The sequence below is a fragment of the Pelodiscus sinensis genome, chromosome 9 (assembly GCF_052426305.1).
Source record: "Pelodiscus sinensis isolate ZL-2025 chromosome 9, ASM5242630v1, whole genome shotgun sequence".
Classification (NCBI taxonomy): Eukaryota; Metazoa; Chordata; order Testudines; family Trionychidae; genus Pelodiscus; species Pelodiscus sinensis.
In genome coordinates this window covers 61,974,700-61,988,748 of record NC_143060.1, presented here as the reverse complement: position 1 = coordinate 61,988,748, position 14,049 = coordinate 61,974,700, and the positions used below count along the sequence as shown (strand labels likewise).

The 14,049-nt window shown below is 40.0% G+C and overlaps 1 protein-coding gene across 2 annotated transcripts in view; it reads left to right on the top strand.

Annotated features, from left to right (window-relative positions):
- The window catches only part of SOAT1 (sterol O-acyltransferase 1), a 55,931-nt gene that overhangs the window by 19,008 nt on the left and 22,874 nt on the right, over positions 1 to 14,049 (top strand). For both annotated transcript variants that reach the window (XM_075936852.2, XM_075936853.2), the window contains exon 3: positions 7,528 to 7,586. In XM_075936852.2, the coding sequence (XP_075792967.1) occupies positions 7,528 to 7,586 (59 nt within the window). The remainder of the gene's footprint in view (positions 1 to 7,527; positions 7,587 to 14,049) is intronic.

Here is a 14,049-nt window from a genome sequence, read left to right as displayed (position 1 = left end):
TCTTTTAGTTAGTTTTAATAAAAGATTGTAGTTTTAATAGAAGATTGGCTACAAGTGTTGTCTTTGGCAAGAGATCTAAGATACAATTGACGTCGGGTGTCTGACTGGTTCTTTGGCACTCAGAGTAACCTGAAATTTGTTGGGAATTTTGGTATAAGGTACCATCTTTCCCAAAAGTGAGATTGCCTGGGTGACAAGATAGACTGGAGTGTGTAAGGGGGACTATCTGTGACTTTGTCAAGGCTGCTATAGTGCTTGAGGAGTTTGCTGCATTGTTGGTGAAATTTAATCATAGAACACTCAAGTTTGGGTTTTGTGCCCTGGTTTTCAATAGTTTGTACTGAGGTTGACATCTGTGGTTGTGAGCCATTCCAGACAGCTTGTCAATGATGTACATGCATTCTTTCATGTAGGTCATCCCTCCTGGATGTCTTAGTCCACATCACAAGACCATTAAATAAACAGACACCATCTGTATACTGATCTCTAAGCTAAAGATTCAAGATATCAGCCATTTTATAGACAAAGACAGATTTATTGGGAATGATCGCATGGTGACTGCTCTTGATATAAGGCTTGAGTCACTACTGTGAACTCTCCATTTTCATGATGATAACCAAATTTACCTTACCTAATTAAAAGACATTCTTGAACTTTTATAGTGCTAGAGTTTCAGTCCCCTCAAATAAGGAACTCTTTTTTTAGATTCACTTTTCTTAACCACCTTTTATTCAATATGTATATAAAAATAACACCCATCATAAAAGCAGCTGCTTTTTTAATAAGTGGAAAAAAAGTACAATGTTATGCACAGAGCTAGGTATTCAGTTTGTTTGTTTGAAAGGAATAATGTAATTGATAGGGTATGAACTAGGGGTGTTAAAAATTGTGTAATATGGTAACTGTGTCTCCACTAAAATCTTAGCAGATACATGGTTACAAGCATGCAGACTCTGCTCAGCTTTATACTGCAGGGCCTGCTGCGAAGCTTCTCCGGGAGCAGGGCCACCAGCCCTAGCCCTCCCAGGGAGAAGGCTTCACTACCCTGCTGCAGTGAAGCCACCTCCTGGGAGTCGAACTGATAAGAATCAGCGTATCGGTTAAATGCTTAATTGATTAAACTGTAACATCTCAATTTCTAATACCCCCCATTTCAAGAAAGAGGTGGAGAAATTAGAGAAGGTCCAGAGAAGAGAGACAAAAATTATTAAAGGCCTAGAAATCATGATCTATGGGGGGAGACCGAAAGAATTGAACGTTTTTAGTTTGGAAAAGAGAAGACTTAGGGGGATATGATAGCAGTTTTCAAGTATCTAAAAGGGTGTTACAAAGAGGAGGGAGAAAAATTGTTCTCTTTGCCCTTTGATGACAGGACAAGAAGCAATGGGCTTAAATTACAGCAAGGAAGGTTTAAGTTGGACGTTAGGAAAAACTTCCTAACTGCCAGGGTGTTTAAACACTGGAATAAATTGCCAAGGGAGGTTGTGAAATCTCCATCACTGGAGATATTTAAGAGCAGGGTGGACGGACATATATCAGGGAAGATGGTGCTTGGTTCTGCTGCGAGGGCACGGGACTGAATTTGATGATCTCTTGTGGTCCTTTCCAATTCTAGTATTCTATGATTCTATGATCCCTAGTGTGGACTGTTAGTTATTCTAGCAGTTTTCTATTTTTATAAAGATCTTGATATAAACTTTCTTGACCATAAACAGACACGTTTTAATGTGAATCTGCTAATGAGTTTTGCTCTGCTATTGTATACATCTGGCTGAAAAGAAAACCTGTTAGTCAAAGGGTAGTTATCATGTCTTATAAGCAACTGTTAGCCGTAAAAAGATTGTCATAACAGTAGACACAAAACCTGCCAACATATCTCCACTGCTATGATGATCAGTACCCCCAACAAGGCACCTTTCAAGATCCCTGGGTCCTCTGTGTGTCTATCACAACCTGTGGTGCACCTCATTTAGGGCACCAAATGCCCTAGTAACATTGTGTGGGTGAAACGAAACAGTTTACTACACTCTTGAAAGAACTCCCATGGAAAACCGATCAAAGACAAAAAGACCATGTCACCTGTGGACAAACATTTCATTCAGAATACGATCTAAACTCTGTCCTCATCCTCAGAGACAACCTGTTTTTGATACAAGCAAGAGAACAAATGCCCATACAATTGTCAGAGTTAACCCCAAGAGTTTAAGCTAGTCAGGTAACAAACCAGCCTCATTTTTGTATTGGATCAGTGATGGGCAACTGAGGATAGTGAGTGGGCCGCATGAGTGGTCTCCATCTCAATGGGCTAAAAGACTGTCTGCCAGGATAGGCTTGCTTCACTAACTGTGCTAGCGTACTTAGAATTTACAGAGTGTGCCGACTGAACCATAGCAGCACTTTGAATGCAAAGACAAAACATGGCTTTTGTAGTCAATATTGTGTGCCATCCGCATGCCCCTCACTTCATATGCCCGTGCTTTAAGTGTGTGTCACTTTAGTAAAACTGGTAGGAAAGAACAATACAGACAGAAACCAGTGCAATCTGGCAACCTTACACGTGGGCAGCAACAAACAAAATGTTTTTTGGCCCCCCCCCCCAAGACACAGGTTGCCCACAACTGTATTAGATTATTCTAATGCTAGATTTCTGAAACTTACTTTTTCCAACTGCTAACCATAACCTAAAATCATTTGCACTATGTCATTTGTTTGTATTATCATAGCACATAGGAGCCCCAACTGTGGTCCGGGACCCCATTGTTCCATGTTTGTATAGCACCTAGCACAAAAAAACAAAAACAAAGATTTCTTGCAGCAAAGAGGTAACAATCTAAGTAACAAGTCACACTGACTGCAAGACAAAGTGAACTTGGGCCACCATAGTAACACCAGGTGCCAGCAGATCTTGGCAATAAGCACAAAAGACAAAATCTGACAGATTCCTTGCAATTTGGAAATAAAACTCAGTGGGGAAAAATACACCAGGATGCTTATACATATTTATGATGAGCTTAGGCAACAGCATTCAGAGACACCCATAAAACACTATTTACCACTGTGCATAAAAGGAAAGAGTCTGTTAGGCATATTTTTAACAATCTTTTGGAAGACTTGCTCTGAAGCATATCAGATTAGAAATCTTCCCCCCATTATGTATGCACACAGGTATGTTACTATAGAGTTGCACAAAAAGAAAAATGTTGGCTACATTCCTTGTTCTCCTGCAAGAACTATAGCAGTGAACATTTAAATAGAGTATTATAAAATATGTTGGAGCAAAACAGATGGGAGGTGTTTTTTCTGGTATTTACATAATGGAATAATCAAGGCCTTGCTATGCAAGAGTTGCATTTCTGCCAGGCACAGTGCCCATTTCTATTTACTCACTCACTAATGAACACAATCTCCTTTGGAAGTAAGGACACTGAATGGGAACAACTGATAACATTTTGGCTTTTGGAAACCTTTTTTTTTTGGCAACTACATAAGTCTTGCCAAGGTCCCTAAACTTGGCCAACCCTGAAACAGTGATAAACAACCTTTAGAAGGCCACATGCATCTGTGTGGGCCTTTTCTATAGTTCTCTCATCCTAATCTTGCAACTAATTCAGACTGCCTAAGTAGAAATGGGACAATAGTTCATTGGCAACACACAACCCTCCAAACAATGAGACATTAACATGCTGCTCCTTTTTTAAGTAAAAGGTACTTCAACGACACAAGTTATTTATTAATCAAAAGGGTCTTAGCAAATAGGTTTAAAGACATTTTAATAAAAGCATAAGAATGGCCGTACTGGGTCAGACCAATGGTCCATCTAGCCCAGTAACCTGTCTCCAAACAGTAGCCGATACCAGATGCCCCAGAGGGAGGGAACACAACAGGTAATCCTCACGTGATCCCTCCCTTGTCACCCATTTCTAGACAAACAAAGGCTAGGGACACCATTCCTGCCCATCTTGCCTAATAGCCATTGATGGATCTAACTTCCATGAATCTATCTAGCTCTTTTTTGAACCCTGTTAAAAGTCCTAGCCTTCACCACATCCTCTGACAAGGAGTTCCAGAAGTTGACTGTGCACTGAGTGAAGAAAAACATATTTTTGTTTATTTTAAACCTGCTGCCTATTAATTTCATTTGGTGACCCCCTAGTTCTTATATTGTGGGAATAAATAAATAACTTTTCCTTATTCACTTTTTCCACACCAGTCATGATTTTATAGGCCTCTATCATATCCCCCCTTAGTTTCCTCTTTTCTAAGCTGAAAAGTCCCAGTCTTTTTAATTTCTCTTCATATGGGACCTGTTCCAAACCTCTAATAATTTTTGTTGTCTTTTTCTGAACCTTTTTCACTGCCAATATATCTTTGAGATGAGGCAACCACATCTGTACGCAGTATTCAAGATGTGAGTGTACCATAGAGGCAATATGATATTTTCTGTCTTATTCTCTCTGCCTTTTTTAATGATTCCTAGCATTCTATTTGCTTTTTTGACTGCCGCTGCACACTGAGTTTTCAGAGAATTATCCACAATGATCTTTCTCTTGCCATCGGGTCACTTGTTGCTGTTAAGTTTATCAGTTTGTTCCAAAATCTCCTCAAAAACACCTCAATCTGGGACAATTCCTCAGATTTGTCACCTAAAAAGAATGGCTCAGGTTTAGGAATATCCTCAGCCGTGAAGTCAGAAGCAAATAATTAAATTAGATTCTCCACAATGACTTTATCATCTTTGAATGCTCCTTTAACATCTTGATTGTCCAAGGGCCTCACTGGTTGTTTAGCCAGCTTCCTGCTTCTGATGTACTTAAAAACGAATTTTTGAGTTTTTGGCTATCTGTTCTTCAAACTCCTTTTTGGCTTTCATTATTATATTTTTACACTTAATTTGACAAAGTGCATGCTCCTTTCTATTTTCCTCACTAGGATTTGAGTTTTACTTTTTAAAAGATGTCTTTTTATCTGTGTCTGCTTCTTTTACTTGGAGGTTAAGCCACAGTAGCGCTTTTTGATTCTTACTTTGTTTTTTAATTTGTGGTATGCATTTAAGTTGGGCCTCTATTATGGTGTCTTTGAAAAGTTTCCATGCAGATTTTATTTTTGTCACTGTATCTTTTAATCTCTGCTTAACTTTCTCATTTTTGTGTAGTTCCCTTTCTGAAATTAAATGATACAGTGTTGGGCTGCTGAGGTGTTTTTTCCGAACACAAGGATGTTAAATTTTATTACATTATGGTCACTATTTCCAAGCAGTTCCGTTATATTTAACTCTTGAACCAGATCCTGCACTTCACTTAGGACTAAATCAATAATAGCCTCTCCCCTTGTGGGTTCCAGAACCAGCTGCTCCAAGAAGCAGTCATTTAATGAATCAAGAAATTGTATCTCTGCGTCCCATCCTGAGGTGACATGTACCCAGTCAATATGGGAATAGTTGAAATCCCCCACTACTATTGAGTTTATTTTGATAGCCTCTCTAATCTGCCTTAGCATTTCATAGTCACTATCACTGTCCTGATCAGGTAGTTGATAATATATCCCCACTGCTATATTCTTATTAGTAATTCCATGCTCCAATATCCATAGAGATTCTATAGAAAATTTTTGGCTCATTTAAGATTTTTACTTCATTTGATTCTACATTTTCTTTCACGTATAGTGCTGCTCCCCCACCAGCATGACTTGTTCTGTCCTTCTGATCTATTTTGTACCCTGGTATGACTAGGGTTGCCAGGTGTCTGGTATTGAACCAGACAATCCATTATTTTTGCCTCCTGTCCAGTAAAAACTTCAGAAAATACCAGACACCTAAAATGTCCGGTACTTTCTGATTTTTTTTTTTTTTTTTTTTCCAGCCAGGAGGTGAAAAACCCAGGCTGTCCGGCTCAATATAGAGGCAGCCTGGCAACCCTAGTGCTTACTGGGGGAGCTGTCCTGTCCGGCCCAGCACAGGGAGGCAAGATGGCAGCCTGTTAGGGCCAAAAAGCCTCACCACGCGGTTTTTTAAAGTGGCCATGGTGTGTGGGTATGGTGGTGCTCAACAAGTTTTTTCCTGGCATGTGTGGTTTTTTTTTCCCTTTCCCCTTTCCCTTCCTTTTCTTTCCCTTTCTTTTCGGTATTTTTTCTGAAACCATCTGGCAACCCTACCTATTACTGTGTTTCCGTGATACCTATTATATCAGTAATACAGATTGAACCTCTTTAATCCAGCATCCTCAAGATCTAACCAGAGAGTTTGCCAGACCTCAAGAAGTCAATGTCTAGCAGCATTATCAACACTTCCGCTGCTTACTAGGCTCTTAGAAGACATTTAGAGGTAAATTAGAGCTAAATAGCAGGACAGAACACTGAGAGCCAGGACTGGTGGCTGCAAACAAACTTTGAGACTGTAGGAAATGTGGCCACATCCATGATAAGTGGACATCCAGCTAACTAAAATCATGCTGGACCATGGATGTTCCTGGAACAGAGTGCTGGACTAGAGAGGTTCAACCTGTAGTAACCAATCTTCAGCCTCCTCCCCCAAACAATCCAGTGTAAAAATATTAGGCCATTATTTATTTCTCTGTATTTTTTTTCACCTTACTAAAGGGAGACCCGTTTCTAACCAGCTCATCAAAATGTAATCTCTTTCGTGCTTGTATTTGTGACTTTTGCAGTCACTGTAATGCTTGTTATCATGCATTTAAAGCCTTATCACTTTCGTGAAGATCTTTACACCCAATATAAGAGACATCCAGAAACTGGAATAGCACTAGAGCAAGAGAACTGCAGAATCAACAAGAGATAGTGGCTCAATTATGCATGGGAGAACATGTTATTGTTGTAACAGATGTGGAGTATTTGTGTTATATTACATCTTTTCCCATTATCTATAGTTTTTGTCTGTATTAGTTACAGGATATTAGAGAATCAAGGTGGGTGAGTTAATGGACCAATCTCTTTAGGTACAGGAAAGTACTAAGAGCATCATAGCTAAATATAAGATGATTTAGATTGTTTAGCATAAACAATTAACATATTGTGAGACATCAGATATTGTGTGAGGAGAGGGGTTAGTGGGTTTCAGACTTCAGTAATAAGCCATAAATACAGCATATTTAGACATTAAAATGATGGTCTTATTATGGTATGAATGTAAGCTCCCAACTTGTATTTTAAAGGTGTTAGGGAGTGCTCTTTGGCTCCTAGTGAAGCTTAAAAATACTTGGTGTTGGGGGTGCAGGGAGAATATTTGACACCTATGAAGTTACTGGGAGCCTGTCTTTCAGCATTTGTGTTTGATAAAATCACTATCCACATAACACACCAGAATGCTCCTTCCTGACTTCTACATTTTCCTACAGCTTAGTCACTCCTGAGCTTAATGGGGGCCTTTGGCTCATCATAGATAAAGTTAATGGTAAATCAAGTTTGTAAGAGTTCTCGTAAGCTTTTCCTTTTGTCTGTGATTCTGAGCATAGGATTGGCCAAGTCATATCTATTGAAAATGTAACTGTTCAATATTTACTTTTTCTCCTTTAGGCTGGGTTGATGTTGACCATGTGATAACAAAGAAAATGCAGCTAGTAGCAGAGGCGGAGGTAAATATTTCTCAACATTTAATTATTGGTCGAGAGGACCCAGACTCCTGAGGGAGCACCCTTGAAAACCATGGAACATCTTGTTTTTATGTTTCTTTTGTTGTTTAATGCTCTGTAATGCCATCATTTCCGGTGTATCCTAGAAGCAGTGGTTTTACACAAGCCCTTATTCTTCTATTTCTTTCCTATCCATTCTGCACTTGGTACAGGACTGATGACATCTGTCAAAATATTGACTCAACTGTTTGTTTTGATTTCTCAGCCTGTGTTGTACTTGAACCCCAAAAAGTTAATTCTACAAATAAGCAAGTGAACTTTGACACCCATATCTAAATGTATCCTCTTTGGTTACCCATTGACAGTATAACTGAGACTGCTCTTTTTGGGAATCTGTAGCTTTAAAGGAAAAAGTTCCTCATGTAGGGAATGAGCCTAGTATTATGCATGTCTGGCTATAGAGCACTCGGTTCTAGGACACTTTTCTCCTGCACTTTTCAGCAGGGAACCCTGCACTCCTTCAGCATCAGGAGAACACTTCAGTCTCCCTGTAGGAGAACACTTCAATCTCCCTGGACACATAATAGCAGATTTAAAGGTAGCCAAAAAACTTTAGGACCAGACTTCAGAGAGAAACTGCTGAGCTGCAGTTCATCTGCAAATGTGACACCCTCAGCTCAGGATTAAACAAAGACTGTAAATGGCTAGACAATTACAAAAGCAGTTTCTCCTCTCTTGGTGTTCACACCTCCAGATCAGCTGCTAGAAGTGGGCCTCATCCTCCCTGTTTGAATTTACCTCATCATTTCTAGCTTGATTCTTGCCTGCATATTTATATCTGCCTCTGGAAATTTCTACTACATGCATCTGACGAAGTGGACCTTTGCCCACGAAAACTTTGCAATACATCTGTTAGTCTATAAGGTGCTACAGGACTCCTTGTCGCAGCATCAGGAGGTGATTCTCCTAGGACAGATGCACCGTAATGTTGCCATCAAGATGTGTAAGCAGGAGGTGCAGATGTTCTGATGTGGGTTCTAATTTCTATAGAATTTCTTCATTCTTCATGACACCTTTATTAAAGGGGACCTACAAGAATATCCTAGCTTCCAACATAATAGTCTGTGTAGCAGTAGTGCAGTATTTAACAGTGACTTCACTCCCGGCTGGCTACATCTAAGAGTGTTCTCCTGAGTTAAGTGTGTGGCCATTCTAAAGTGAAGTGGAGGCTTAAAAACAATACTGACTTCTGGTAGGTATAGAAGTAGCTTTTTCCCCCTCAGTCTGCTTGTGTACTGAATACCTATTTACTGTTTCCATTTAGGGCACTTGACATATATCTGCAGGATGAGATTTTAATGGTAGGTGTTCACTTTTAAAGAAAGACTGTTCAAAACAATAGACCCAGAGTTGAATTGCCTCTTCAAGAGAATCACTTTGCATTCACTTGATTCTGAAATTTAAAATTCTTCCAACATGAAGGCAGGAACATAAAGTAACATCTCAGTTGAGTCATCACAATGACAAATCCAGGGCTGCTTTTGGGGGCTGGGGTACAAGCCTGTTTGCATGTCCTGATTCTGATACTCCAACAGGAAGGCAAACTATCAACACTTAGTTATGCTTTCAGAATTCGTAGCTTTAATAATATCTCTATTAATTAACTGTGTATTTAGCCAGTGACCTCTCTGAAAGTGATATTGACTTTTGCTCCCAATTGAAGTGTTATGGAGCTCTTACTAGCTCAAACATCTGCATGGCTTCCTTTTCCTATCCTGGAATTTTCTGCCCAGAGCCAGCCTTATCAATATGCAGAATATATAGTCGTGTAGAGCAGTGTTTCTCAACCAGTGGTATGAGTACCCTTCGTGGTATTTGAGAAAAGTCTGGGGGGTATGCCAACACAACTGAAATTTGGAGAAAACTGAATTTTTGTTTTAAGTTTTACAGCGTTTTATTATTTTTGTATTTTTTACGCCCAAAAATTTCCTCGTCCACCTAGGTACAATTATGTTGTATAAACAAATGTGTTGCAATGGGAGAAAAAAATGTGTGTGTCTAAAAACTGGGGGTATTTATAATTTTTTAAAAAGAGGTACTTTATAAAAAAAAAAAAGGTTGAGAAACAGTGGTGTAGAGCACCAAAAAATGTGAGGCACCACTGGATGTTAATGTCCACTCAGCTGCCTGTTCCTGTCCCTCTTCTGTTGCTCTGACTTCTCCAGAGATGATCTAGTTAACTTAAGTCTGGCAGGCTTTTCCACTTTTAGCAGACATTAAAACTGAAAGAGTCATTCAGGTGGTAATGAAGCCATTTAACAAGCATTTGCCAACACCAGGTATATTCTGGTTTCTGAACTTACTGTGTTCATCTCAGGACCTTAGTTTAAAACTTGCTTTAAATATTTCATTAGAATATTGCTGAAGATTATAAACTCACATCTCTAATTAATTGTTACTCCCTGATCTGCCTTTGGACAGAGGGGGACCAGTTTAATAATACTGCTTAAGGCCCCATAAATCCTAAGGACATCCCTGCCCCTGCTTCAAAGGCCTTGAAATGAGTATTAGAATAAAAAAAAGTGTTCTTTACCAAAAAAAAGTCATCTTTTCTTGAACATGTAAAATACTTTAGAACATCGAGGGAAAATTCTTTGCCATCTCCATTCCCTGAGAACCAGAAATGGAGTAGAGAACTTTGACAGGAATGAATTTGTATACTTGATCAGGACAGAAATTGTACACGTGACTGCAGTTCTTCCTAAATGGTTTCCCAGCTCTCCTGAACAAATCTCCATTGGTTTTGTTAAACCTTTTTACCCATCCTTGCCATTATTCTTGTTAAGACAAAGAAGGAATTTCCAAATCATTCCATGTTGTTCTGCAAAAGTGTCCTGTGCCCATACTAAATGGGGCAGCATTGAGTTCCACTCTTCATCATAGCAACCAGTTTTCTTTTGTTCACGTGTTCCTCAGGACACACTGTAACTTACTCACACCTTGCATTAGCATCACGTGTGTTCTATAGCAATGACCTATAATTTCACAATCTTACAGAATGCCAGAGAATGAATAACTCTTAAAAGGAAAAGTGAATGCCCTTGTCTCAAAGTCTCGTTTCGCAATCTTAATACTGTGGTTCATGTGTGGTAAACACATAGTTTCATTATATAATAGGGGTAACTAAAGTAGAGTTGAAGACACTGTACAAGAGAAGAGGTCTCTGTATGCAATTTGGTGCACTAATGTGGCCAAGTTTAGGATTTCAGTGAGGTGAACAGTTTGGAGTTTTAAAATGTTCTTGCAGTTGGGAACACTCCAGAATGTCAATATGTATCTATGCAAAGGGTGCCCCAATGAGTTGGGCCCTACCAAATTCATGTTTCATTTTGGTCAGGTTTCACAGTCATAGGATTTTAAAAACAGTAAATTTCATTATTTCAGTTATTTAAATCTGAAATTTTATGGTGGTGAAATTGTAGGCATCCCGAAGGTTTATTTTGGGGGATTACTATCCTTACTATTGCAGCCGGCAGCACTTCTTTCAGAGCTGGGCAACTGGAACGTGGCAGCTGCTGGAAAGGAGCCCAGCTCTGAAGGCAGAGCTGCCACCAGCAGCAGCACAGAAGTTAGGATAGCATGGAATAGAATACCTACCCTTACCTGTGCTCTGCTGCTTGCAGAGCAGGGCCATCAGTCAGCTGTAGGGATGTAATAGTGTAGTCGATTAACCGATAAGCATGCTTTTGACCTACATGCATTCCCTCCCAATAATTTTTTTTTTCTTTTTGAGGGCTGGCCAGCAGCCTGGTTCAGTTCCAGCTGGTGCTGGGTCCAGGGAGCTACCCTCACTGCAGCTCATTAAAACTATTTTAGGAGCTGAGTGAGCAAGCAGCCCAGCTCGTGCCAGGTCCTGGGAGCTACCCACTGTTGGGGGTCGCTCCAGGGACCTGGTGTAAGCTGGGACTAAACTGGGCTGCCTACTCACTTGGCTTCTAAAATAGTTTTAATGCAGCGCCACACTGGAGGCGAAAGAGAATGGGAGTGGGTAGTTCCCAGGATGGGACCTGATTTGAGCCGGGATTGAGCCAGGCTGCTCGGCTCCTGAAATAGTTTTAATGCTGTGCTGCGAGGGAAGTGGGGAGTAGCGCCCGGGCCTGGTGCAAGCTGGGACTGAATGCTTGCAGTACTAACTCTTGTCGACTAAACATGTAGTTGATACAATTTTTGTTGATTACACGATTAATGAATTACAAACTTAGTCAGCAGATGCCACTCCCTGGCTGTGTGGATCTGAAGGCAGTGCAGAAGTAAGGGTGGAAGTACTGTGACCTTCCTGCAACTCCCTTTGCGTCAGGACCCCCAGTTTGAGAAACATTCATCTCCCCTGTGATATTTGTATAGAATAGGGTAAAAGCACACAGAAGGCCAGATTTCATGGGCGGGACACTAGATTTCACAGTCTGACGTGTTTCCATGGTTGTGAATTTGGTAGGGCCTCTTAATGAGAGATCAATGGGATACAGCAAAAGTTACATGTCAGCTCAACAAACATTTACCTTTGTTTACACGTGGAGGGTGGGAGATGGATAGCAAATTTCCTACCACACCTTGAACTTTGTGACATAAGAAAATATGGAGGTGACAGGAACTGATGGGCTATGGAAAGCCCTCCAACAGAATTCACTTTGCAACAGTGTAAGTTAATGAGAGAACCTGTGAGCAATTAAATATGAATGTGGAACATAATCTTTTTTTGGTTGTCAAGCACACTTAACCCTTCCACAGCCATTAGAGACTATGTATCTGCATTAAAAAGAGTTATTTTAGCAAGGAATCTCAAAGGCCCTAATGTAGGATTTAATCTTTGGTTTCCTGAATCTTGGCAAGACTCAGTTGCTCACCGATGGTATTGTAACTAAAATGATCTGCACGCATGAAGATCATGCACAAACTAATTTCCGATAACTGCAGGATCATGCACAAACTAATTACCGATCACTTTTTCAAACTTTAGTTAACATTCAGAATTTTAACTAATTAGTAAATTCTTATTAGTAGGGCTTTATATTGCTATCCTTCACCATAGCCTCTGCATGCTTTCAATGCAAAGTCCCTAGCTGATTTTGTGGAGTCTCTGACGCTTCTCTTTTCTCAAGGTGTATATAGTTAATCTAAACTTGTGTTCAGATTTTCAAACATGGTAGCTTTGAGTTGGATACCTGAATACAAATGTAGGCCCTAATAAGTGCCTGACTTCGAGGTGCCTAAACTCCTCCTGGAGTTGTGGATGATCAGCACTCTTTGGAAATCATGTGCACACTGTATTTAGTTGTATCTGTGGTTTAAGAGCTGAACACTTTGTCCTCTCCTGGACTGTAAACACTAAACGGGTAATACTCTCTGGGATCACTTGGATAGCACTGAGACTGAGCACAGTGGTGCTTGGCTGATAGTTAAGCACTAAAGCTGTTAAGTCTGGAAAATATCCTTTAGGTGAAGTTTATTGGCAAGGGTTGAGAATTTCAGAGGGTAGCTGAGTTGGCTGGAACAGGAAAAACTTGAAGTTGAGAGGTAAGTTGTGAGGATAGAGTCTCACCTGTTTTGAAGGTCTGGTCAGAGCAGTGGAAAGCCTGTTTTTTCTGCTAGCATTCAGTCTGTGATTAGTGCTTTTTATGGCACAGCATGGCTCCCACAGACACACATGCCCTGCCCTCCTATTATGAAGGATCCGGTTCCACATTAAATAGGATAACTAATCAATGACCTAATTCTCTTGTCTAAAACTGTGTGCTACATGTGACTGGACATCTGACTAGCTCTCTTAACTGTAAGTGATTTATTAAACATTGTCTAAATGGGCTTTGGGAAACTATTGGCTGAAAACTTTGAACCTGAGACATCAGTACCTAAAACACACTGTCCTTTTACTATAAGAAACTAGATAATATATATCTTGTGTTTAACTAAAGCTTCTCTTATTTTAAAATTTGGCCTTAGTCAGGTTTTAGCTAAGGTCTTCAGCTGTTGTCAGCAACTTGGATATGCATAGCAGAAGCCATTGACTCAAACTCTGCCACAGTGTCTGTTCCCTATTCTGAGTATGGGGAAAACTGCTAATCTCAGATACCATTGAGGAAAATGATCTGATTACTGTGTTTGACTATTAATTAAAATATTACAGAGTAGTTAGACTAAAGAAGGAATCCTTCAGACAAATAGAGCTATAGCTCAAAATCTCAGTTTGAGGTCATGCTTCACATCTGGCAGCTAGAAACTGCAACAGACACTTTAATTGAGAGAGTGCTTAAGTTTCATATTTATAAATCCAGTTTTTTCTGGACTAGTTGATGCCCACAGTGAGACCCGCAATGTTGGGAGTCAGTAGGGAGCTGCTACCACAGCACTTTATAGTCAGCTGACTGTTTAGTAAGCAGACAAAGAAATACTGTAGTGAGCAGGAGAA